The 23,641-nt window shown below is 49.3% G+C and overlaps 1 protein-coding gene and 2 long non-coding RNA genes across 4 annotated transcripts in view; 1 reads left to right on the top strand and 2 right to left on the bottom strand.

Annotated features, from left to right (window-relative positions):
* The window catches only part of LOC139059162 (uncharacterized), a 477,146-nt gene extending 471,057 nt beyond the window's left edge, over positions 1 to 6,089 (bottom strand). For both annotated transcript variants that reach the window (XR_011513967.1, XR_011513968.1), the window contains exon 1: positions 5,534 to 6,089. This is a non-coding gene — a long non-coding RNA (uncharacterized lncRNA). The remainder of the gene's footprint in view (positions 1 to 5,533) is intronic.
* LOC139059163 (uncharacterized) overlaps positions 1 to 23,641 on the top strand; it is a 47,242-nt gene that overhangs the window by 1,244 nt on the left and 22,357 nt on the right. The window contains exon 2 of the long non-coding RNA XR_011513969.1: positions 3,090 to 3,341. This is a non-coding gene — a long non-coding RNA (uncharacterized lncRNA). The remainder of the gene's footprint in view (positions 1 to 3,089; positions 3,342 to 23,641) is intronic.
* LOC135916449 (uncharacterized) lies at positions 15,264 to 18,794 on the bottom strand. Its single transcript, XM_065449807.2, has 2 exons — positions 17,458 to 18,794; positions 15,264 to 16,382 (listed from the first exon to the last, which is right to left on the bottom strand). Exons 1-2 carry the CDS (start codon positions 18,648 to 18,650, stop codon positions 15,437 to 15,439), a joined length of 2,139 nt encoding a protein of 712 aa, XP_065305879.1. The 5' UTR covers positions 18,651 to 18,794; the 3' UTR covers positions 15,264 to 15,436.

Raw genomic sequence — 23,641 nt, 5'->3', positions numbered from 1 at the left:
GCGCCTGTATCAATGTTTGTCTAGCCCGATGCGGCCAGCCAAGTTCTGTCCATGGCCATGCGCGCTGCGTAGAGCGCATGCGCTGCTACGTCCTAGCACGTCGGTTCCCTGCCGTTTGAGGAGCCGTGAAAAGTGTGACTCAAGACAATCGGTGAATTTGCTGACACGAAATCACTGCGTGTGCTACTGGAAACTGTGTCTACCGCTCGCTAGGCTGTGTGTTACGGCGCTGCTGTCGGCACGCAAAGCTTCAGCGCTGGTTGCCCATTGCATACGAATGAAGGCAGGAACGTTAACTTCATGCGAGTTTCCTTTTTTGCTAATCTGCGTTGGGATAGAAAATAAGCGTTAGGTCAAGATAAGACCGCAGAGAAAAGGAACAAAAAAGAAAAGCAAGGCAAAGAAGAAATAAAGAAAACAGTACATGAGGACGTTCAGAGTTGTGTAAAGTGTAGCAGATGAGGCTGAAACCAACAGAAAAAGAGAGGGAGTGAGGGATGAACATGCAAGCAGAAAGTTTGCGGTATATATACTCGGTGAAAACCTAAGCATTCAGTACAAGTTCCGCTCGCGAAACCGCATAACATCAGTTCTCTGCGCCTCCACGCTCCAAATCATAGTTCCAGAAAGGCGCCGACATTGAAAGACGTTCGCCCCCACCGTGACGTCATGGGCATGATCAGACGTGATTGGCCCCCCTCGCGCATCTACCCAAATTCTCCTTGCCTTGGACAGCGGTGCATTTCCCTATGCACTCTTAAGCTGCCGCCTAATAGTGGGGAGCATTCAGAGGTCTTGTGTCCCAAAGTCTCAATCGTACCGACCTTCTTATAATAATTACTAGGAATCCTGGCGATCGATGGGAACTGCATGGATGGCGGTTCAGTCATCATTGGAACGATGGGCTGCGCATCGACTTTCCTCACTTTGTTCTTCCGGCTTCAAATCAGATTGTGACTAGGCAAATAGATCGTATTCTACAACACAGTAGGTTATAAACACAACAATCCGTAACAATTATACAGGTGAGCAGAGACCAATGTTCTTGCTGTGTTTGACAAACTATGCATAAATCCTTACAATTTCAGAATGTTAAGGCATGGTAAATAACGTCGACAAACGTCTGAAGGCACAAGCATGGACCACGATTGCCGTAGTGGTGCAACGATCACAGAGCCAGTATTTCCCCCTTGTGATTTTTGTAGGAAACTCTACGGACGAAATCCCTATACCCCCGCTCCCACTTTCCGACACCACTGGACACCCAATTATCGCGTGACGCAATTCTCTATGTCATTCTCTGCCATTTTCTCATGAGAATTTGCTTTCACTGCTCCTTTATAATTTATCTTATTAATCATTTGCACGATCATCGCTAACTATTGTATAACTTCATGGTGTTACGAGATGTACCCGTTTATTCCATGCTCCTGAAGCGGTTCCATTAGTTGTTTTTTTCTATTGCTAACTATTGTATAAGGTAACCTTGTTTTATGCACACCTTAGCATATTTGTTATACATGCACAGTAAGAGTTGGGGTCGAGCATGTAAAAAGGGTTAGGCTGGCCCATGCCGTCGTCCGACTCATTCACACTAAGGACGTCGCTGAAGGGAGGAACGTGCTCTCCTCGAGGACGAGGAATACTGGGTTTATTTACAATATCTACATGAAGAGTGGAGTACGTTACACCTCATCACTCTAGCATGACTGAAGTGAAGCATCAGAGGAGCCAAAAACTTCTGCTTAAACCCCCTCTGTCCCCCCTGGATTCGTAGGCCAGAGAATCTGCCATCCAACCTTCGTCCAATCGGAACGTAAAGTAGTCGAAGGAGCCGCGTTGAGGGCGAGGGTTCACACACTCACTCTCGCACCTCTGTTCACTGAACACGCAGAAAGGAGGGGAGCTCCGTAGACAGGAGTTGTCACGCTTGACTCAAGCTGGTGCGTCTTGGTTCCTGGAATGACCCAGCAGTTAGCTGGGGCGTCTGTCAAACGACTATGGTGGTTAGAAGGTGACAGTGAACCAACAAACAATACTCAGTCCACGAAACGTGTCTCAACTTGCTAGTGCCGGTAGTCTATCCGAGGGAGACGCATTGTTAGCTTCACGAAGCCATTCGTCGCAATGGGGCAGGAGAGCCTAGTAGGTAACTATCCCCGCTACCCCCACTAGCCGATCGTAACAGTACGCGGTCTTGTTAGTTCTAACTCTATAATGATTCCACTTGCAATATACAGCATACTGTATAAACCCCTCAGTTGATGTTTGCCTCGATGTCAGTGAGGGAAACTTGAAGATGTTGTGGATGTCGCGAGGTCACGTTAAAGTAGGCAAGCCAGTGACGCTGATTGCAAAGGGGTTAACTGTTTATTAAGATAGAATTGACAAGCGATAGAATGGAAACTATTTGCGCGGACATCAAACTACGAGTCAAAAGTAAGAATTTGGTCTTCTTTCTCAGCCGAATCTCCAACGAATCCCACTCCAACGGCCCTGCACGTACGTAAAAGCATCCCCAGCAACCGTCTCGCCCCATCGTTCGTCCAATCACACTGCGGTGGGCGCAGTGTGCACGCCACGAGGCTCCAGGGTGACACTGTCCGGAGTTCCAATACGTCAAGGCCGTCGCCACACATCCTTTGCAGTGCAACGACTATCTTGTCTCACAAACAAGCAAGGCACACTCCGTCGCAGAAAACACTTCCACGCCCCGTTGGGGCATCTGGTCCGTTTGCGGAACGTCTTGGCATGGTGCGGTTCAGCGGCGAGGGGTCGCCTTCAAAGCCACGGCACTGCTTCTGCGAACCGACCGGCGGAAGCCCCGACTCAGTCTATACGCACTTTTCGTAAACCACGGCTCTCCCACCCCCGATGGCTATAATTCTCCGCCGCCATCTTAGTGTCGAACCACGTGTCTCTTCTGGCCACTCCGCGTGACCCTTACATGCAGCCGCCCGCACAAGCAACGCTGAACTCCACTCCCTCTCACATAATACTGCTGCAGGAGACTGGGAGACTTGCAAATAAATAAATAAACAAATAAATAAATAAATAAAAGCATCTCATAACACCATCTCATGGCCCAGGTGGAGATCCCCCAGGCCCGAGTGGCCCTGGGTGCGGTGACGCTGCTCACGCTAGTGTCGCTGGCGGGCAGCGTTCGTACCACCATTCCGCGGGTCGCGTACGTGAAGGCCATCGACGTGTGGTACGCCACCTGCATCATCTTCGTCTTCGCCGTGCTCAGTGTGGCCACCTGCACGCACTACCTGGTGCGCGTGCGCCTCAGGCCGCTCTGCGTACGACGCGTGGACCACTGGGTCGTCGACGTGTACCAGGTAAGCCTAAGTCGCTCAATGAGCTGCAGTGTGTGCAGCATTTATTTATTTATTTATTTATTTATTTATTTATTTATTTATTTATTTATTTATTTATTTATTTATTAGGCGAAGGCCTTAGGTGGCTCGTATGCGCGATGGCCTTGAAAAATAGCATCACGGCGACAGCAAAAGTGGGCCTGGAGTGTCCATGTAATTGCCAACGCAAGAAAATGCGGCATCCAGTCGAGTGGTAGAAAAATTATCATCAGCAGCAATGACTCATACGCCCCGCAAGTAAGTAAAAATGCAATGGCTCATACCCCCGAAAGCAAAAAAAAAGATGCAATGGCTCATGCCCCCATGAGGCAGAGAGAGAGAAAGAGAATATCTTTTTCTGATGGGGTGGGGAGATTTCCTCGTAGGGTGGAGCCCTTAATTCAGGGACCTATTGGCTCGCGCCACTCCACGTGCCCGCCGGATGAGCAGTCGCTTCACCTGCGGGTTTAAGCTGCTCAGCGCAGTCTTCCAGGAGGAAGGTGAAGGTGAAAGAACAGGGAAGTAACCCGGAAGGTGTGGTCATTCTCAGGTGCAATGATATACTGTAGGCTTTGCTCCACAGTATAGGACAGTATGACGGATATTCCGTGGGGTGGAAGAGGTGAAGATAAAAGAGACACGGAAATGTATCAGTTTGAAGCTGTCGCCACACGACGGCATTTTCTCGGTAGAGGCAGAGGTAAGGACAGAGGCTTCAAACGCTCAGCAAAGCGAAGCGAACAGTGCGCGCATTCATTGAAATCACCGATACAACACACAAAAGAGCGTACGTTTCAATAAAGAACAAGCTCAAAACAAGCATCCGAACCATCGATAAAGCACTGCATGCGCTCCTCGGAAGTGTGCTACGGCCGAGGATGCTCGCCAAACAAGAAACGAGGTGCGACGAGCGAAGCGGCGGCAGCAAGGCGTTCGACCGCGAGTGCTGTTTTTCCGTGCTGAGAGAATGCAAGGTAAAGTCTAAGAGAAACGTCGTTGGCGCGAGTCTGACTCCGCTATACGAACGCGCCAAGCCGCAGCTAAGCGTCGAAAAACGAGCCGAAGAAGCCGAACCACAGAACACCTATATAAACTGCAAAAGCAGCAACGTGACGATGCGAGACGGCAACGTAGAGGGGAAGCCGAGGCTCGTGGACAGCAGCTTGCCACACGTGCGTTGTCTTAACCACCAGTAACAGCAGCTGCAGTGGAAAACTCCAAGAGGCAAAGAAAGCTTCGCTTTAAAGCTATCGAATTCAAGATACGGCAGCACCGGTAGCCGATGAGCGCTATCTCCGAGATGAAGTCATCGCCAATAGGCCTGTCTGGCTCGGATGATTCGTGTATACAGTGCATGTCTCACTGCTCGTCCCAACTTATAACGCTCACACCGCTAGCAGCTACCGACGAGGGCGAAAGATTCTTCGCCAGATAAACCCACTAGCCAGCTCGCCGATCTTGTCCGCTGAACAGAGCACAGCGTTAACAACCATCGGTACCGGGAAAGAAGAGAAAACCAGCCGTCCAGCCAACATCAATGACAAGTCGAGACCAGGTCGGAAATGACAACCACGAAGCATGAGAAGCTATGGCACCACAGCCGCTGTCATCTTGGGATGGCAACGTGTCAGATCGTCAGATGCAGTCGCAGCGACGCCAGTGCAGACAAACGTTAAATACTACATATAACTGCGGTACCATGGCCAAATACTACTCCAACAAGAACGATAACCGAGGCACAACGTCTAACACTTCGCGAACCTGGACTCAATTGCGTGCCAGAACGCTTTTCTGCGACTACTGCAAGAAAGAAAGACATGGTACCTGCAACAGGCTCAAATAAAACTGGCTTAAGTGTAATTGTTTAGAAAGTATGTGATAACAACAGGTCACGCGTATCATTTCATCATGCATAAAAATAGACCTTAAGCTGCACATGCGAACAGATGCGTACTATACGCTAGTGACGACTAGCCACTATTAAATGACACAAGAAGTACAAATAATCTCATGATTTGGCAGACCTAGAACCTTAACAGAAGACAAATGGAGGCCAATACTTGAACGATATTTATGCACCAAACTGGCGAGACATCAGTAGCAGTGCCCTCGGTATTGGGATAAAGAGAACATGCACTTGAAAGCGAACAATTGGCGCGAACAGCGTTACTTACCCACAAACTCGTTTGACTTCGTAATGCCCGGCATTTCGTTCTTTCCTGGTAATGTGTTGATTTATCCAGTTCGTAGACTTTCTTCTTCTGGGGATAAAAAAGAAGTCACTTTGGGTTCTCCCGCGTAACTTCTGCGGCGTCCTGACACACGGCACCCGTTGGAACCACACAACGCGTGGTTGCACTCTCAAACAAGTACGGAGAGGTAGCAAAGGCACGCGTACAGTTCTCTCACGCGGCGTTGGTTCAAACTTGCCCAGCACGAAGCGAGCGGCGAAGGTTGCTATGGGAACTTGCTGGTCATTCACCTTGCGAGGTGTCCCCGTGTCAGTTTCTGGGCAGCACCGCACTACTGCAAGAAGCGTCGCTTTTCTTTGCCTTAGATCCGGACCAGACAAAGTTGCATCTGTGGCCGCCTGACACACACGCGCAGTGCACGAGGCCCCTCAGCATTCCTCACTGAAACGCACAGCACATGCGGCTCGACTGCATCAACACGACTGCGGCGCTCTCCGAACTCTTAGATTGGCTCATTGGCTTTAAAACAGTCTTTGCAGTGTCGGCATGTGTCGGTCGGATTGCCGGAATCGCATGACTTGGGCCGCTATCTTGTACACTTTCGAAAAGCCGACGTTTGATTTCGCCTCACGGGATTGGACTGGATTGACCTAGGTCGTGATATCGGCGCAGCCTGGATAATCGCGCGAGGCGAAATCGAACGCCGGCTTCTTGAACGTGTACCAGATAGCGGCCTTGCTTCACGTGACGCCTTGGCCCGCGTGAGCCTTGCCTTATCTGGGAGCTGTTGCCCAAAGGCGAAGAAGCGTCACCGTCTTGTGTTTGGCGGTCGACTTGTTCGCATAGGCTTGGTTGCTCGTTGCACGCGGCCATGCGGCTCCGCCGGCGACGTAACAAGCAAGTCTGGCGCACAGTGTATATAAAATCGGAAAGTGAATCGCGTCGAATAAAAATGAACACAAAAGAAGGGAAAACACTGTTGGCTACAGGCGGACGTAGCGTTGAAAAGGAATGCGAGAAGGGCCCTTGCGTCGCCCGTTAACGTATGTTTCGCTAAGTGCCGCACTGATAAAATAGGTTGCAAGGAGCGTCAAGCCTCACACGCACGGCACATCAGTGCCACTAAAAATGTCGAGAGGCGAAGCATCATTCTTCTGATGATTTAGTGTCATTGCTCATGTGGCAAATGCGGTGCCGTGAGCAGAGCGCATCTTGTTTGAGCGCACAGGTTACAGGGACAGGTTACAGAGTGACAAGTATATATCAAATGAACATCGAAAAGCTCGACCAAGTCTCTTGACTTCGAAGCGAATGCTGCGCTCCTCGCATTGCCCATCGAAACAGCGCCAAACCGTGAATCAACTATAATTTATTCTGTATTTTTTATGTTACTGCAACATCAGTTAAGAGCTCGAAGCTGGGTGTGCCTCCTCCATCCATTCTGTTGTGCTGACGACGATTGTTCGCGTCATCGACATCATACAGCGGGAAATGTTCTTTTTTTTTTCGTCATCAGTCTACCTCGTCATTTCCAGTATTACCCTTCGCCACCAGTGAGAAGAAAGCCAAACTTCCTCCACGACCGCTTCCGCTGGGGTTTGACCACATGCCAGTGAAGCAATATCCATGTGGGAGTCGAGCGCACTAACACAGAGCTGCTATCACGGAACTTATATATATATATATATATATATATATATATATATATATATATATATATATATATATATATATATATATATATATATATATATATATATATATATATATATATATATATATATATATATATATATATATATATATATATATATATATATATAAGTTCCGTGATAGCAGCTCTGTGTTAGTGCGCTCGACTCCCACATGGATATTGCTTCACTGGCATGTGGTCAAACCCCAGTGGAAGCGGTTGTGGAGGAAGTTTAGCTTATATACATATATATATATATATATATATATATATAGTGGTGATGAGGAAGACGAAGAAGGCGCTCTTGTGTCGGCTGTGCGCGTGATCAGCGTCCGTCTCCTGCCAGTGCTACTAGACTGTGCCTAGTTCCTCATCATCAATCATCTTATTACAATATATATATATATATATATATATATATATATATATATATATATATATATGTGTGTGTGTGTGTGTGTGTGTGTGTGTGTGTGTGTGTGTGTGTGTGTGTGTGTGTGTGTGTGTGTGTGTGTGTGTGTGTGTGTGTGTGTGAAACTACACATGCAAATTGCATAAACAGAAATTCAAAATCAGTGCATCTTATACAAAATACCTAAACAATCGGGCATGCATACGCATACATTCAGTATCTCCATCAAATCTTGCAGCTTCTCCTGAGCAACACACACTTTTTTCATAGACTGCAGACTCCCTGAAAGAGGATCTTCCCGAGCTTTCAGAATGCCTGTTACACATCCTCCTTTGCCAGAGGTAACGCAACGCAAGGAGTTCAATCATATCGTAAGGCAGCTCACTGGGATTCCTAAATGGCAGATAGTGACTTGTGTGTTCTGTTATGTCTATATATTTCATTAGCGTTTTCTGCAGGATGTCCCAAAAGAACACAGCGTCCTGACAATCTGCAAAGCAGTGATTAATTGTTTCTGGCCAAGGACACAGGCAGCAATTGGTAGACCCTGGTGAAAAACAGTTCTTTGGTTCTAACCCCACTTTAACTAGAAGTGTTTCTGGGTGTAGATTAAAGGAAAATTCTTGTCCAGGAGAAATACACATCCGTCGGACTCGCTTAAGGACATACAGATACCGACGTTCAATATGAACTGAACAATAGAGGGTAACCGGACAGAGCACTTCCACAAATTCATCAGAGACTGCTTTGCGGGAAGCACTGAAAATAAATTCTAGGATAAATCGCACCTTTAAGAAATAAACAGTTTCGACCATTTCCTTAAGACAAGCCCAAGGTTCTGCCGGCAGCTCTCTGAAAGTCGATGACACCACAACGTTTGGAAGGTGCTCAGCTAAACGAAGTTGGCACATTGCATGTAAAAATTGGTTTTGCTATTCTAGACCGAGGATGGCCCGGTTGCCACTAGTTGGGTCATTGATAATCTGGTGGTAGAGCTGGAGCATGACGTCTTGAGTGGAGAGGTGTGACCGGAAGCCCACCATAGTGGGTGGGTAGGCTCCAGTGTCCTCGAGGTGGTGGTTCATGCGGGAGAGGAACGCGTGCTCCATCACCTTGCCAACGCAGGATGTGAGGGAAATGGGCCGCAAGTGATCGAGGCTGGACGGCTTGCCTGGCTTCGGTATCAGGACTGCTTTAGAGCGTTTCCACGCCTCTGGGATGCAACCTGCTCGCCAGCATTTGTTGATGTATGCCGTAAGAGCGGTTATCGAGGCATCATCGAGGTTTCTTAGAGTCTTGTTCGTAACCTTGTCGGGACCAGGTGCTGATTTGCCATTAAGGTCGTGGAGAGCTGCGCGGATCTCTGACTCGTGAAATTCTTCATCGAGTGTCACATTTGTCTCTCCAGTGTAATCTCCGTGTTGAACATCGGGCCGTTGAGGGAAGTACTTGGCTAGCAGGCGTGTCACGAGCTCGTGATCACTCGTGGTAGCCTGTTCCTTGTGCAAAAGGCGTTGCAGGTTTGCTTGCTGAGCAGACTTGCTCTGCGTTTCCCCCAAGAGGTGACGAAGGAGGCGCCACGTACTGCCATTGTGGAGCTGCCCATCGACCGCGTTGCAGATGTCATACCACTGTTGGCGGCTTAAGGTCCGGCAATGTTCTTCCAGCTGGCGATTGATATGTGCGATCTTCTTACGAAGCTTTCGGTTGTGCCTTTGCTTTTTCCATCTTGCGTTTAGTGACGTCTTGGCTTCCCAGAGGTGGGCTAGCCGGCTGTCGATCTTGTCAACCTGGACTTCGGGTGCGAGCGTCTGCGTCGCCTTGTTCATGTCGTCGTTGAGCGTTTCCATCCATGCCTCGATGTCATCGATGTTCTCCTCACCTCTCTGTTCAGCTCGCTGCTTTCGGAATTTGTCCCAGTCCGTCCATTTGAATAGCTTAGGAAAAGGGGGTGTACCCGCTTGAGGAATTCGTGTTTCTATGATCATGTGGTCACTACCGAGAACTTCAAAGGTATTGCGCCACATTGCTTGAGGGATGTTACGGACCGCCGTCAAGTCTGGTGTCGTGTCCCGTGCCGTAGAGGTGCCCGTGCGGGTCGGCGCCGTGGGATCGGTAATAAGAGTTAATTCGGCATCATGTAGGTCGTGCCACAGGCGTCGACCTTTGGCGGTAGTGTAGCCATAGCCCCAGGCCTCGTTCGGGGCGTTAAAATCTCCCCCGACCAGAAACGGGTTTGCGCCCGCCAAGGCAAGCGCCCCTCGGAACAGAGAGAGGAAACGAGCCCGTGAGTGAGCCGGATTACTATATACGTTGAGGAGAAATACACTGTGGTTGCGTGTTCTATTGGGAAGGAGCTCTACAAGCATGTTTTCCGCATGTGTGCCGCTTACGCTGTGTTCTTGCGCTACTGTCCCTTTCCGAATTAAAATTGCAAGTCCGCGATCAACGGCAATCGGCGAGGCATGCGCAGTGTAACCTGGAAGCTTTGGTACGGTACCTACTGTTTCTTGTATCATTATGATGTCGGGTTTGGGTTGCGCGTGTCGGACGTATTGTTGCAGCAGTGGTTGCTTCTTAGTGAAGCCCCGACAGTTCCACTGCCACACCACGAGCTCGTTAGTGGGGCTGGCCATCGTGGTGCTGTACTTGTGCGTTACCTGAAATAGGGCTAGGGTGAATGACTGTAGGGCCCATGGTGGGCATCATTTCCATGCCTGGGCGAAGGCCCATGTGAGTCTCGATTTTGTCTATATGGGCTTCAACCCTGTCTGTTCGAGCAGTGAGGTTATTGACCGCAACGCCGATGTTGCGGATCCCGGTTTGAATTTCTGAAAGCAGCTTCCTCATTTCTTCTTGTTCTTTCCGCCAGTCATTTATCGTGACATGTGCTTTGCGCCAATCACTTACTGCTGATTCCAGGTTCTCGAGCTGTTGAGACTCGGAACTGGCCGCCGCGCGTTTCTTTGTGGGCGGCGCCGCACTGTCGTTACCGTTCGTGACGGGAGTCGGGACTAAAGCAGGTTTAGGTATAGATGGCTGCGCCATCGACTGTTTAATCTCTCGAATTTCTTCGGTTAATTGTAGCACGACCGTACGTAATTGTGCGTTTTCGCGCTGCATTTCTTCTAATGCCACATCCCTGGGGTCCCTCTTATTATTGGGTTCTGAGGCAGTAGCTCCCTGAGCCTTGCGTCTCAGCGAGCCCTTAACCGCATCTGCCCAGCTCACCTTGTCAGGTAGGTCCGAATCTTGCTGGCCGGCTTGCCTCGGACGCCGAGAGCTCGAACGGCTACGGCTCGCCCTGGGAGTTTTGCTGCGCGCCCGGCTCCGAGACCTGCTCTGCCGGCGGGATGGAGACCCCGCAACCGAGCGAGACCGGGCCCGGCCTCGAGAGCGGGAGCGGGAGGCAGGTGGGAAATGTTGGTCGTAGGTCTGTTGCTGTAGCTCGAGGGCGGCCTCCGCAGCTGCCCTCTGTCGGTCTCCGCGTCGTTTCTTAACGAGATAGGGGGTCTTGAATCGAGCCTTGCAGGCCTTGTCCGCAGTGGGATGCGCTACCCCACAAAGGTGACACCTTGGCGTGCATGTGTGATTGGGGTCTGGGTTCGAGGCTCCGCAGCCTCTACACACACGGTCTTGGGGGTTCGGGCAGACGTCCATGCGATGGCCGACGCGTCCGCACTGGTGGCACACGTCAATCTGCTTTCTGTACAAGGTACACCTGAGCATAGCACCCCCGTAGTACACTCACGTTGGTACTCGGCCACCATCGAAGGCGATGATGACCGACGTGGTCTTACTGAGTCTTTTGGCCGCTAAGGCATTCGGGTTCCTCTTGTTGACGATATTGAGGTGAATGTCTTTCGCGTCTTCTTCGAGAGGAATGTCTCGGACGACTCCCTTGACTGTATAGTCGGGCGCAGTTTCATATGCCCGTATCTCGAACTGGTGTCCGTCGACCTCAAACCTGTCGAGTCGGCGGTACCGTTCTGCATTAGGAGAGTGAGGGGTACTCACAACGATGATATTTTGCTGAATATTTGGGCAGACAATGTCTTCCGTGGCGTCTTGTGGAGATACGTTTGCTGCCCTATATAGGGCCGAAGCGAGGCGGACGACCCCGACTTTTGCAACGTTCAAGCCGCCCCGTGGCCTGATAACTACTTTGTGGTGATCACGTGGAAGAGTGGGCTACTCCGGTAATGAGAAAGAGGTGCTACCAAATACAGCAGCATCCTGCTGCCATTGAATTTCTGCAGAAAGATTTAGCGTCGTTCGCCATTTGTCGAGCCAAAAACCTGCACTTTTGTCAAAACTAACGCTGGCCCCGGATACCTTACAAAACGCCTCTGTAATGGCAAGCGCAACCTCCACATTTTTTTTTTAATCGACGCAAAAATACGCAATGTCATCGGCATATGCCAGCACACGAACTTTGATGGCAGTCTGAGGCCATGAAAGTTTTTCTCTCGTCCAATACTCCTGCATAATAGTTCAAAGCAGTAGAGGGGACAAAGGACTCCCTTGGCACGCAGACGACTTTCTATACAGACTAGCATTCATAATGCGCGATCGATACTTGAATGTGTAAATAGATGACGCAATAATGATCGCCATCACACAAATAGATTCGGCTAAACCATTTGATAGAGCACACCATCATGCTAATTTCAAGTATTATAGATTGCTAACATAGGCTCCCGACTTTAAAAGGGTATAAGCATTTGTTATACATTTGTTGGCATTTGTTAAGGGTTTTACATTGTTGATCTTTAATGGTTCCCTCTGACTGAGCTATTGCACAACAGTGAATGGCATTTAGCGGAAAGTATGGGATGCACACGGATTCTGAGAGCTGTGGCCTCTGTGCATGTATTTTGGAGGCCATAACAACTAATACTGCCCAGGACATGAATTACGTTATGTGCATCGCATAGAAATTGCTCTTGACAAGAATGGCGGTCATTGTCAATTCAATTGACAAAAACAATAGACATTGCCATTGTTAATTAGTCATTGTCATGCTCGTGCAAACAGAGTCAGCGGCAAAAGGAGATTTACATGACAGTGATGATAAACTTCAAACCTCGCACATACCCACAATAGAGGATACGCTAAGAGCAAAGCTGTAGGTTGAAAACAACATCGAAAGATGTGACACCGTCATTACCGACAGTGACATCGCACAGACAATGGCACGTAGCCTACACGGTAGTCCACACTATTCGCAGATGTCGAATGCCCTACATATATAGTTTAAGCAGATATACAGAGAAAATTAAATCGCTCAAATCTTGTAGGTGGCACTGCGTCATTTCGCTTTTGACATCAACTGTATTAAAGTTTTGGCCTCACAGCTTGTTTGAATGTTCCAGCTGCGATATTCAAGAAACGAGTCTCAAGATTTCAAAGCATGAAATTTTCAGCACAGCAACTGCCCCTGGTCCTCTGCGGCATAAATATTCATTTATATTGGCAAACAAAATTTATAAAAAAAAACGAGCACAAGCTTAAGGTCAAGCAATTGCAAATACAAGGGCCCATAAAATTATGTATTTTAGCCAAATAAATATCGCTTACATTGAAAGGTGAAGCCTTTCAAAGAGCCACCGCGTAGACAGGCCCCACAGAGAGGGACGGGCGGAGTCAGAGGAGGTTGGCTTGCAGCAGGCAGCTGTGTGACGCCATGCGCCCTTTTAGTTCTTTTTCGTTCCTCCAAGCCTGCAACAGCTCTGACACGCTACTCATCAACTCAGTACTCTTGGACACTTTCAATGCTTCGCCTTCAAGCGAAATTGAATTTTGTTGCTCCACCATAACAGAGATAACTCAGGTGACGCCACCATGCAGCTTTAAAGGTATAGGTGGCGACCGCTATGCTTACGTAGAGGAAGGGAAGAACAAGTGACGATTACATTAGACCACGTCATGCCTGCGAAAGCGACAAAGATGGGAATAATGGATGTATCGCATTACTGGCGAGGCTCACATTAAACACAGTGTTTTACGCGTTATAATTAGAGAAACGGCGCACGGAGCGAAAGGCGGCATTCATAAATTTGTCATTTCAGGCTTTACCACTGAATCGTTGTTCGATCACGCTTTATTTGTTAAATAGTGACGTCCAAATTACATTCTTAAAGCTATCTTTGACCCCAGTCACCACCTGTCGACCAAGCATGCGCTGCGTCTGCGAGTTTCGTCACGCACAAGTGACGACGAAGGCGTCACGAGCCAACACTGGTGGCAGGCATGACGGAGGAACGGGATAAGTTCTAAATCAAAATTGAAAATTCACCAGTTCAAAATATAGCCGCCACATACATGTTCTGAGAGTTCTGATGGGGGGTGGGGGGGGGGGGGTGGAGGGGGGTGTATTCTGTAGAAGTCTACTAGTGCACTGTCCATTTCTGCAGCTGCTGATTGCATGCAGCTGTACGAGCGAGGAGGAGACGAGCGGCCCTAGCCAATCAGCAGCAGCCGAAATGGACAGTCCACTAGGTGGACTCTTACAGAATACCCCCCTGGTCTATAGTGTGTACGTTGCGGCAGTTCGTAGAAACGCGAAGTATCAACGCTGGTTGCGTTTACGGCAGTTTGCGGCAGGCCAAACGAAGCGGCCCTTGGCATCAAGCTATTCACCGTCCTATAATTCTGGTTGGTTATTCCACGCTTAGTGTCTCAAAACACTTGCATATGACTTAACTGACGGGCGTTAGGCTCAGCACAATTCCAACTTAATTTATTCACAACCAAAACCTTCCAAAGTTGGAACAAACTTAAGTTCATGAATTCTGAACTGTGGGGCATTTATATACAAATATATTATGGAGATTGGAGCAAGGATTCACACCTACCGTTTTTTATTGTATACACGTACGAAAAGTAAAACCCTTGGATATCGAAGTTACCCAATCTTCAGTTAGTCAGCACGGTAGCCTTTAAGAGATGCGCGAGCGATTGGAGACACCTTCGTCAATGTTGCAGATGTCAATTTGCGTCCACAGCTAGTGCTACAGCTTTCCACTGCGAAGTAAGGCAACCGATATCTTTGTGCTGCTCACGCTCGCTTTTACAAGCAATCCTTGCGAGCAGCGGCAGCTAGACGCATGCAGAAAACGTGTAATAGACATCCTTGCATATTTATTCTCGTAGCCGCCGCGGCGTGATTCCATGTGTTTTATGCATCGCAGTGTTTCAGAAATAAGCGTGAACGCCTCATAGACTAGCATAGACTCGCATCACATATATACCGCCGCATAGATTCGCCTCATAGACTCGCATCACGCGGAGCTGTAAGCGGCGATGGGAGAGCTTCTTCGCTTCCGCAGTTCATATTGTCAACTCCGTGACTGTAGCGCATTAATATCGGCTGCTAACGCAATGATTGTGTTGTTACCAGCATTGGCATTCGAGCTTGTACTTCAGAGCGTTGGACGCAGATGCTGCACTACACCCGTCGCTCTTGGGGATAGTCACACGCATACGACGTTGAATGCGACGCCTCTTTGGAGTGAAGGACACAATTTTAATGCATTCGAAATCTACGCGTCGTGCACATAACAACGACCGGGGATGGGCCAGCATTTCGCGATATTCCATTTTCTCAGGGTATCTCGAGGCATTCAGAGCGCTATCAAATGGTTGACTGATAATAAATCTTCCCAGAGATGGATCTACGTGTGTTCTGGAATACGAGATATGCGCGAACACGTCATCTTGCTGTAGCCAACCTTTATTGCACAAGTTGCGGAAACCATCTTCTTTTGCAGCGGAGAAGTCAGGCACGCGGCGTGACCACGTCACTCACACTTAGGTAACGCACAATCGCTCGCCAGCATTCCTTGTTGAGGGCGTCCGCCTGGGTGACTCCTCCAGGGTGACACTCGAGGACGTCCTGCTGAACAACGCCAGTGAGCACAAGGTAGTTGTCGCACAAGTAATTTTGAGCAGACTTCAGCAGTGGCATCACCTCAGCCTCCGTCCTACCAGTGACCTCGGCTAGTTCGCGGCGGAGACGTGAATTGTTAAAGAAGAGCTCGAAAGCTTCGGCGGACTGCTTGTCCAGTACGGGGTGCTCTGCAAACTCTACAGCTCGGTATAACGTGCTGCGGTTCCTTCGCTGCTTTTCGAGGACATCGAAAGTTATGGAGCAGTCTGAACGGAAGCGGATAGGCAAGCCATAGTTCGCGATGCGCCTGTTGTTCGACATGCCGCGATAAATCTCCTCCATCTGGTGCGTGGTAACACACCGCAAGCGAGATATGTCCAAATGAGTCACTGTCTCGTTTCGAGTCAGGAAGAACGCGATAGCCTCCGCAGTGTTGTTCGTCACTTTCCCGTAGGTTTCAAAGGACAGACCATCAAGGAACCTGTTTTCAGCGAGGGCATGTAAGGCGTGTTGAGCAAACGGCTGAGGACAGTGAAGCCGCAGGTATTCAAGGCGTCGACTGCTCTTGAGCATTTCGCAGATTGACGCACCACTTGTGTCTATGTTCACTCTGAGGGCAAGATCAAGACTACGCACGTAGCTCTGCGCAATGGTATCGCAAAGTGAACTCAGGGTGGCTTCTGACAATTGCGTCATTCCGCTTAGATCTAGCTCTTGGGGACAGGTGGAAAGAGAAAGCAGGGCCGTCGACAAGCCTGGGAGGTCAGCCTCCACCCAAGGAAGTTGGACACGGTTGTAGCTTCCGTTCCTGGTCAGCTGCTTGGCTAAGGCCGCTCTGAAAGAGAGAGATATATGGAGTACAATCTTCATTAGAGGGGCCGTAATGAGCAGCACTAAGTTACTCGCCAGGTTGAAGTAAAAGCCTGCTTATCTGTATGGAAGACGCAGAAGACGAATGCAATTAGGTGCAGAAGGCGAATGTAATACGACGTGATGAAAGCTTTGCTTTTCTCAGGGTCAAAACGCCGAGTGCGCGAAGAGGCCGCCACTTATGACGCACGCTAAACCAGAACAAGATGCGCTACAAATTATGGCCCTTCGAAACTTGTGAAGCAGAGAACATCCAAGCAGTAAGCTCGTTCTGTCAGCACAAAATGCGGAATTCTGTCTATCAGCAAGTCATGGAACTTAACAAACTGCTGTTGCCTGACCCCTCTGATATGATTTCTTCACGATAATTCTTGTTCGGCCTCGAATAATAGTGAAAAAGTAGTAGACAAGAAAGAACTTAAACGGAAAGTAGCCATACTATTTTATATTTTCATATTTCTCATGGATTGGAAAGAAATTATGAAAGTTTTCCACAGGACAACGAATGCACCATCCAACCACGTAAGTAACGCCAAACCCTAATTTAGGTGAATTTAAAGGGTAACATGAAACAGTTAGAGTGAAGTAACAAAGTACCTAGCTGCGCAGGTTTTATATCTAGTCTCGTATTTCTCTATATTGTGGGTCTTGTTTACAATACGATCGATATCGTAATAAAAAAGTTTACACGCTGCGCCTTCTTGTAGTTACTGTATGCCTGCGTCACCTCTTTGTGGTGTGGCAGCCAAAGCTTAGCTGCCCGCTAAGTATAATAATAAATTACGATCCACCTCTTGCTGTAGACTCGGTCTGTAGTGCTTCTACTCTTGCTTCTACTCTTCTACTCAAGCACCGACTCTCGACAGGGCACTATGGGAGTGCTCGTGGAATGCTCGTGTTCTCTCACAAGAATTCGCCACTGCATAGAGCGCTGCTTCGGACCGCTTCACTACATAGGTGGTGCCCTCAAAACATCGATGAAAATGGTTCCTTTCTTACCCTACAGAAGAGAGAAAAATAATGAAATATTTTGTTCATACCTTTCCTCCGCCTTAAGTGCACAGTCTGGAGTAAGGCTCAACTCCTTCAGCGTCTTGTTCGTCACAAGTGCGTCACAGATGACTGAGATTACTCTCATCCGCAGCGAGCTACTGGTCAGCTCTACACGTTCAAGAGAGCTGTTCTGAGAAAGTGCTTCGGCAAAGTTCGTCAAGCCGCAGTCGGTTTCAAAATCACAAAGCTCGAGCTGCTTGAGGGAGACGTTCTTCCGGAGTGCGGACGCCAATGTTTGTTCGCAGTGTGGAGGTATGTCGGCGAATAGTACATTTAGTTCCCTAAGCGTCGTGTTTTTCTCGAGCGCCGCAAACAAGGCGGTAGGAGAAGAGTCGTCCAATTCCACCTCCAAAGTAGTCAATGCCTTGCTTCGCATCACGGCTTCGGCAAGTGTTGAAATCTCCTCTTCTGGGATACTTATTGTCAGTCCAGTCAATACCGCCGACACTTCCATAACTTGCCTAACGAAGTGCGCACCGGTGACAAAGTCTTCTGTATCGTTCGTTGTACCGAGCGACAGCGAATCGCAGCTCGTAAGGCACGCCACAGTTTTCGTAAAATTGAGCGGGTACCTACGGAACACGCAGGAAAAGTCTTTTATGGTGTTTCTGTTCCGTTGCAGCATCGTGCCAAGTTCGGCCGTGAACTTTTCGTCCCCTTCGCCGTAGACGTCCAACTTCTGCACCGAGCACAGTGCGTCAAAACCTTCGATGGTGTGGAGTTTTCCTTTACGTCGCGCTTCGTCGAACGATATCTTGCCAACGGACACGGAGCGCATGACACGAACCGCTGCTTCTGGCGCCGGTGACGAAGGGCGTAGATTGATAGCGTACGTCGTCTGGTCGCCGCTATCGTAGGCGCCGTGGGCGTAGCAGACGCTCAGTTCCTCGATGCAAGAGTGGCGTTCGAGGAGCCGCGTGACGAAGAACGCCGCGTCGCGAGAGACGACGTCGGGATCTTCGACGATGGTCATGTTGGAGAGCGAAGAGAGGCGCAGACTGCCCCGCGGTGCCTCGACGAGCTCGTACACGAGCCCTTGGAGAACTTGGTTCCACTGGGTCAGCTCACTGTTGAGCCAGCACCTTTTGTCCGGCAGTGCCGCGCTGCAGGGCCGATCGAAGTCTAGCTTGCCTTTGCAAGGGCTAGTTGAGACGCCAGCTGCTGCCGTCGTTGTTGCCATTGCCAAATTCCACAAATGCTTCGCAGAATCTCACGGAGCTCCCTGTATGATCTATTCAGCTGCCTGAATAATAACTGTCGGCACGCCAAGCTCCTACTAACCCTATTCGCGGTTACGAACAAAAAAGGATGATAATGATGATAATTAGATTTCTGCTCAATCAGCTCGTAGGGGAAGATGACGATTAACTGTATGAAGTATAAAATTTCATAATACTAAAAAAATATACGCGTATACTGCAGAAGTTTTCGCGCAGGCGCTTAGTTTCTTCTCTATAACACCATTGGGAATGTGTGTCAGTGACTGACGCACACGATGGCACGACCGATGATAAAAAAAAAAACTGGATTTATTTGCGATGGTAGCAGATTGCACGATCAGCTCTAGGCGAGCGCGTCCTCCTGCTCCGAACGTTCGTCCTCACGTGACGCGTGACGTCTTCATCCACCTCGTTCGCCAGTAGCTTGCCATCCTTACGTAAGTAAGTAAGTAAGTGGTCCTGATCCCTTTTGATTCGGGGCAGGCGTTTGTCAACGCAGCAGGAGATGTTCAGAGTACAAGAAGGAAAGAAAGTAAGGAGAAAAATAACATAAAACACAGTTTTGTCACAGTCACAGTCTGTGAGTCCGTCTGGTTGGTCCGGTTTGTTGTATTCTAAGCTCCAGTCGCCTCGGATTTCACCAAAGCCACGACAATCCAATCCACCAGCAATGCCGGTTCAAGTCGGCGCGTCTCAGCTGCGTCGCTGCCTGGTCGGCCGTCTGTATTCAAGGAGCTCGTGTAGCTGAGGAGGTCGGCATCAGCGGCCACTCGCTCTGACTGGGCGGCTCTAGCCGGGCGATATCTGTATGGGGGTTTCCTTCGCCTATTCGGCTCGGCTGCCCACTCGTTCCCACTGTTCTAACCGGATCTTCGTAGTCTCGGCGCGTGCAGTTCGGTCCTCCTCGGTGAGACCAGTCGGCGCCTGGCTCTCAGCCAGGTAGCACAATCGGGGAACTGATGGAAGTCTCGGACATTGTTGTAGCACGTGGAGAAGAGTTTCTTCTGGTCCACCGCACAAGCGGCACGTCGGATCCACGCCGAATAGTTCGTGGCGGCGTTGGTTTGTGAGGAGAGCGCCTGTGCGGGCTTGAAACAGCAGGGCGCTGCCTCTATCTCCTCGGTAGTCTGGTGACGGGCACGGTTCCGGCTTGTGGTGGTAATATAGTGCCAGGATTTGCTTTTTTACCACTGTCGTGCGCCAAATCGTTTTTTAGCCTCATTGATTTCCTTGATGACTGCCTTGCGCCAATCTGCCTCCGTCTTAGTGTCGCGTTGTTTTGAATTTTCGCTGTATTTCGTGTCTAGCAACGTGTATTTCCGAATCCAAGCCGTCTTGATGTTTTTGTATCTTAGGTGTAGGTACATTCTGCGACTGTAATTTGTGTTTGCCATGAATTTGAGTCTGCGGGCATATTCTAATTTGGACCGCGCCTCCCTGGCCTCGTACGAAGACCAGCTCATTTCACCGCTTACTGCTGCATTTGCAGTGGTTATGTTGCCCCCTAGCAGCCAACGGCCTAGTTCTGTTTGGTGACGCTCCAGGCATTTTATGGTTTCACTGGTGTAGGCCAGCACATCCTCTACGTATGTTGTCGCTGGTACTGCTACTCCCTGCCGCTTGCCGACAGGTGCCGCTAGTCCCTCAGCTAACAGTAGTCGTGAGCACAACCGATGGTAGCATCAGGGATGGTAATGTCTCGATGGTGGCGTCTCCTATGAACCAAGGAGGAAGCAAAATAAAGGAGGGAGTATTACTCATTTCATATGACCTTCCTGATTTTATTTTAACAGGTAAGTCTACGCTATTCAATGCTAATTCCATATTATTAGTAAATTTATGTTCCATGTTAATTTGGAATAATCCACCCATATCTTGGTCGATCCCCCATCGTGGGTAGGAGCCGCACGTGTGACATGCTACAACAACAACAGCCTCGGCAAGCGAACGCTCCATGGAACCATAGTGGTGGGCCAACACGTGACTTCTTGCGTCGAGATCGCGGAGAAAGAATCGACATTTGCTGAGACATTTGGCTCCCAGTAGTATAGTGCCTACAATAGTATATTCTAGGCACTATACCAGTAGTACTCCAGTAGTTTTTATTCAGTGCGCGTTTGTTCACTGCCCTGCCGTGGCGCCGCCTGCAGAGCGGGAACACTAAAACCAACCGCGCACTTTGACGTGCATCACGCGTTCGGCCACCAGGTTGGCTTCAGCCGCGTTGCGGTATCTCCTATCTTTTTCCTTCCTCCATAACTTTTACTTCAGATCATGGACCCGATCTTTTGTTGTCTGCCATCTAAGAAACAGGAATGGCGGCGCATCGTCTGGGCAACTGTCCTACGTGCATAAGACGGTCACCTTCGTATAGCCGTTCAGGCTAAAGCCCCAACATCCCCGCCCCACTGCCGCTTCCTCAGGCAAGTGTGTATTAATATCTGCGTTCACGTATGATTATAAAATGACGGCGAGATTAGCATGTAGTGAGTAAAAGCCTTACTGAAAATAAAAAATTAAGGCACGTGGTTAGAGTTAATGCTTGATATGTCTTAATTAGGAATGAGCGCATGTTCCAAACATTGATTACGAATCGGATATTTTTTGTTATTCGTTTCGCCTTTGACTCGAGAACTCACTTCTTGAAATTGTCGAATATTTCAATCTGCTGTCATCGTCATGGCGTACCAGATAACTGAAAGAGTTTTTTCTCATTTAAAAGCTCTTCAGCTGACAGAACGCCGAGCTGCGAACAGAATAACCAGCGTGCGTAAAAAATATAAATAAGCAAGTTTTTTATTGCGATGGCAATTATTCGGATGCTCGAGGCGCAAAACGCTGCCGTCGCCGTAGTTGTGATGTCCTGCTCGAAGGCGAATGCACGGCTCGCGCGCGCAGGGCTAGTAGGCCTCCCGAGACGAGGAGTGAGTTTGGATGCAAAAAAAAATGGCTGCGGCTTAGCTCAGCTAACCCTGGATATGCAAAACTAAAGCTTGGTTAACCTTTGATTTTGCAGTAATTATTATACTTAGGAATAGAATCATCGTTAAGCCAGGTATGACAGCTGTGCCTAGGTCGGTGGCTAGACATGACTGCGATTAGGCTTGGGTAGACACGCATCGTTCAACAGTGCGACGCCTGCTGTGCCACAGGGAAAGCGCAAGTGCTTGACATACAAAGAGACGCCGTGAACATGCACAGTGTCGCAGCACAACCGAATAGGCCGCGAGCGCGGTCACTAGATTGATCTCGACGGTGCGATGCCTGTTGCATTCCGGACCCCCTCCAGTGAAGCAGCTCGCCAAGCGATATCCGCGGGGTGGTCAGACGCCGCTTGGCGACGACTGCTCAAAGCCTCCCGCTTCTGCGCAACGTTCAGAGAAGGCCCGGCCTCGCTCTCATCCATGGCCAAGCCCGCACTGGCTAGGTGAGCGCGGCACTCCTCTTTTAGCCAGGCGCGCGGCAAGTCACGTGGTCAGGCGGCGGAGCTCGGCGCGGCGAGTGACGTGATGCATTGACAAGGCTACGGCACAGCTTCGGTCAAATGAAGGTGAAATCGCGGGCGACGGCGAAACTCGGTTCGACTAAACTAACTGACAACTTTCTGTAACAATGAAGGGAAAGTTAGGAGGTAAAGCGCGCACAAGTGAGAGCGCTTCTTAAAAGATTTCCGTATTTCCATCCACGTTAGTTTAAGCTAGGGAAGAGAAAACGTAAGCACTTTATTAGAAACAGTTAAATAAGATAAAACACACCACTGAATGTAAATGTTTACTTATTTTGCCGCTTTCCCCTTCCGCGTCTGGGCAAACGCGAAACCGCCGAACGTGGAAGCTGCGTCGTTTCAGCGTCTGTTCCGCGCAACCAAAAGCACTGTCAAACGATGGCGGACTACTTGGTGCGGTAACACATGGGCAGAAGCTCCGCCCCCGTAACTTTCCCTTCATTGCCACAGAAAGTTGTCCGCGACTATAGCATGACTATAGGTTAGTAAAACTTTCGCTTCAATAGGGACGAAGCGAAGTCGACGCACCATCAGCTATCCGTTCAATCGCTTCAGTGGCGACGCCAGGGAAGCGTGATGCCTTCAGCTGCTGGTACGGGCGTTGTGCGCACGTCACAGTAAACACAAACTAGCGTTTCTGCTAAGCTGCTCTGTTTATGCACTGCTCTAAGGGAAACGGGCAGTGAACATCAGGCTAACGTTATTCTAATATTCTACTGCACCGGACTGACGGGTGACCACTGGTCTCGTCTCGTGCAACAACCAGATGCAACGCTTGCAACGCCACTGGCTAGGCTCCACATAGCGCCAACTTTTCGAGACTCGGCGTGCCTTTATCGGTCGCCCTGTTACCATATCTCACTCGGGCCTTTTCACCGAGTATAGCCGATAGGTTAACGACATGCTGTTCCCGAGAAACCATCAACAATAAATCGCGAACCACGAATGAATGAATGAATGAATGAATGAATGAATGAATGAATGAATGAATGAATGAATGAATGAATGAATGAATGAATGAATGAATGAATCCACGAAACGCACAACCGTCGCACACTCAACATGGGCACAGGTATACAAATCAACCGGCGAAATCACCGGCACCCTTCCAAAACGTTTCCAGCGGCGTGCGTCAGAGGTCAGCACAGGAACACGGAAGATAAATTACCTTGATAATTTGAAAGTACCGCCACTCCTTGAACTCTGCCGCCGCCGCGCGACCTCCCCGCCTCCTCCTCGCCCCTTGCGCCCCCCCCCCCCCGGCAGGAAGCGGTCTTGCGCCCGTTTTTCTACACGATGAAAACGCGCTGATCTTGCGTTTTTCTTTTTCGTGCACGCCATTTTTTCGTGCACGACATCTAGGCGGAGGCCGGGAATCTTCGCTTTAATAGCGAATATTTTAAAACCATCTTTCTGCGGTTTTGTTGTGTGAGGAAACTTTTTCCA

This window comes from Dermacentor albipictus, chromosome 4, assembly GCF_038994185.2.
Source record: "Dermacentor albipictus isolate Rhodes 1998 colony chromosome 4, USDA_Dalb.pri_finalv2, whole genome shotgun sequence".
NCBI classification, from domain to species: Eukaryota; Metazoa; Arthropoda; class Arachnida; order Ixodida; family Ixodidae; genus Dermacentor; species Dermacentor albipictus.
Note: the sequence above shows the minus strand (reverse complement) of the source record. Positions and strands in the feature narration are given on the sequence as shown.

What these genes read in the sequence shown, in the direction of transcription:
- LOC135916449 (XM_065449807.2), bottom strand. Translation starts at nt 18,650, where the DNA reads ATGGCAACAACGACGGCAGCAGCTGGCGTCTCAACTAGCCCTTGCAAA. An exon ending in GCACTTAAGGCGGAGGAAAG is followed by an intron (nt 16,383 to 17,457) that starts GTATGAACAAAA and finishes TCTCTCTTTCAG; the next exon opens with AGCGGCCTTAGCCAAGCAGC.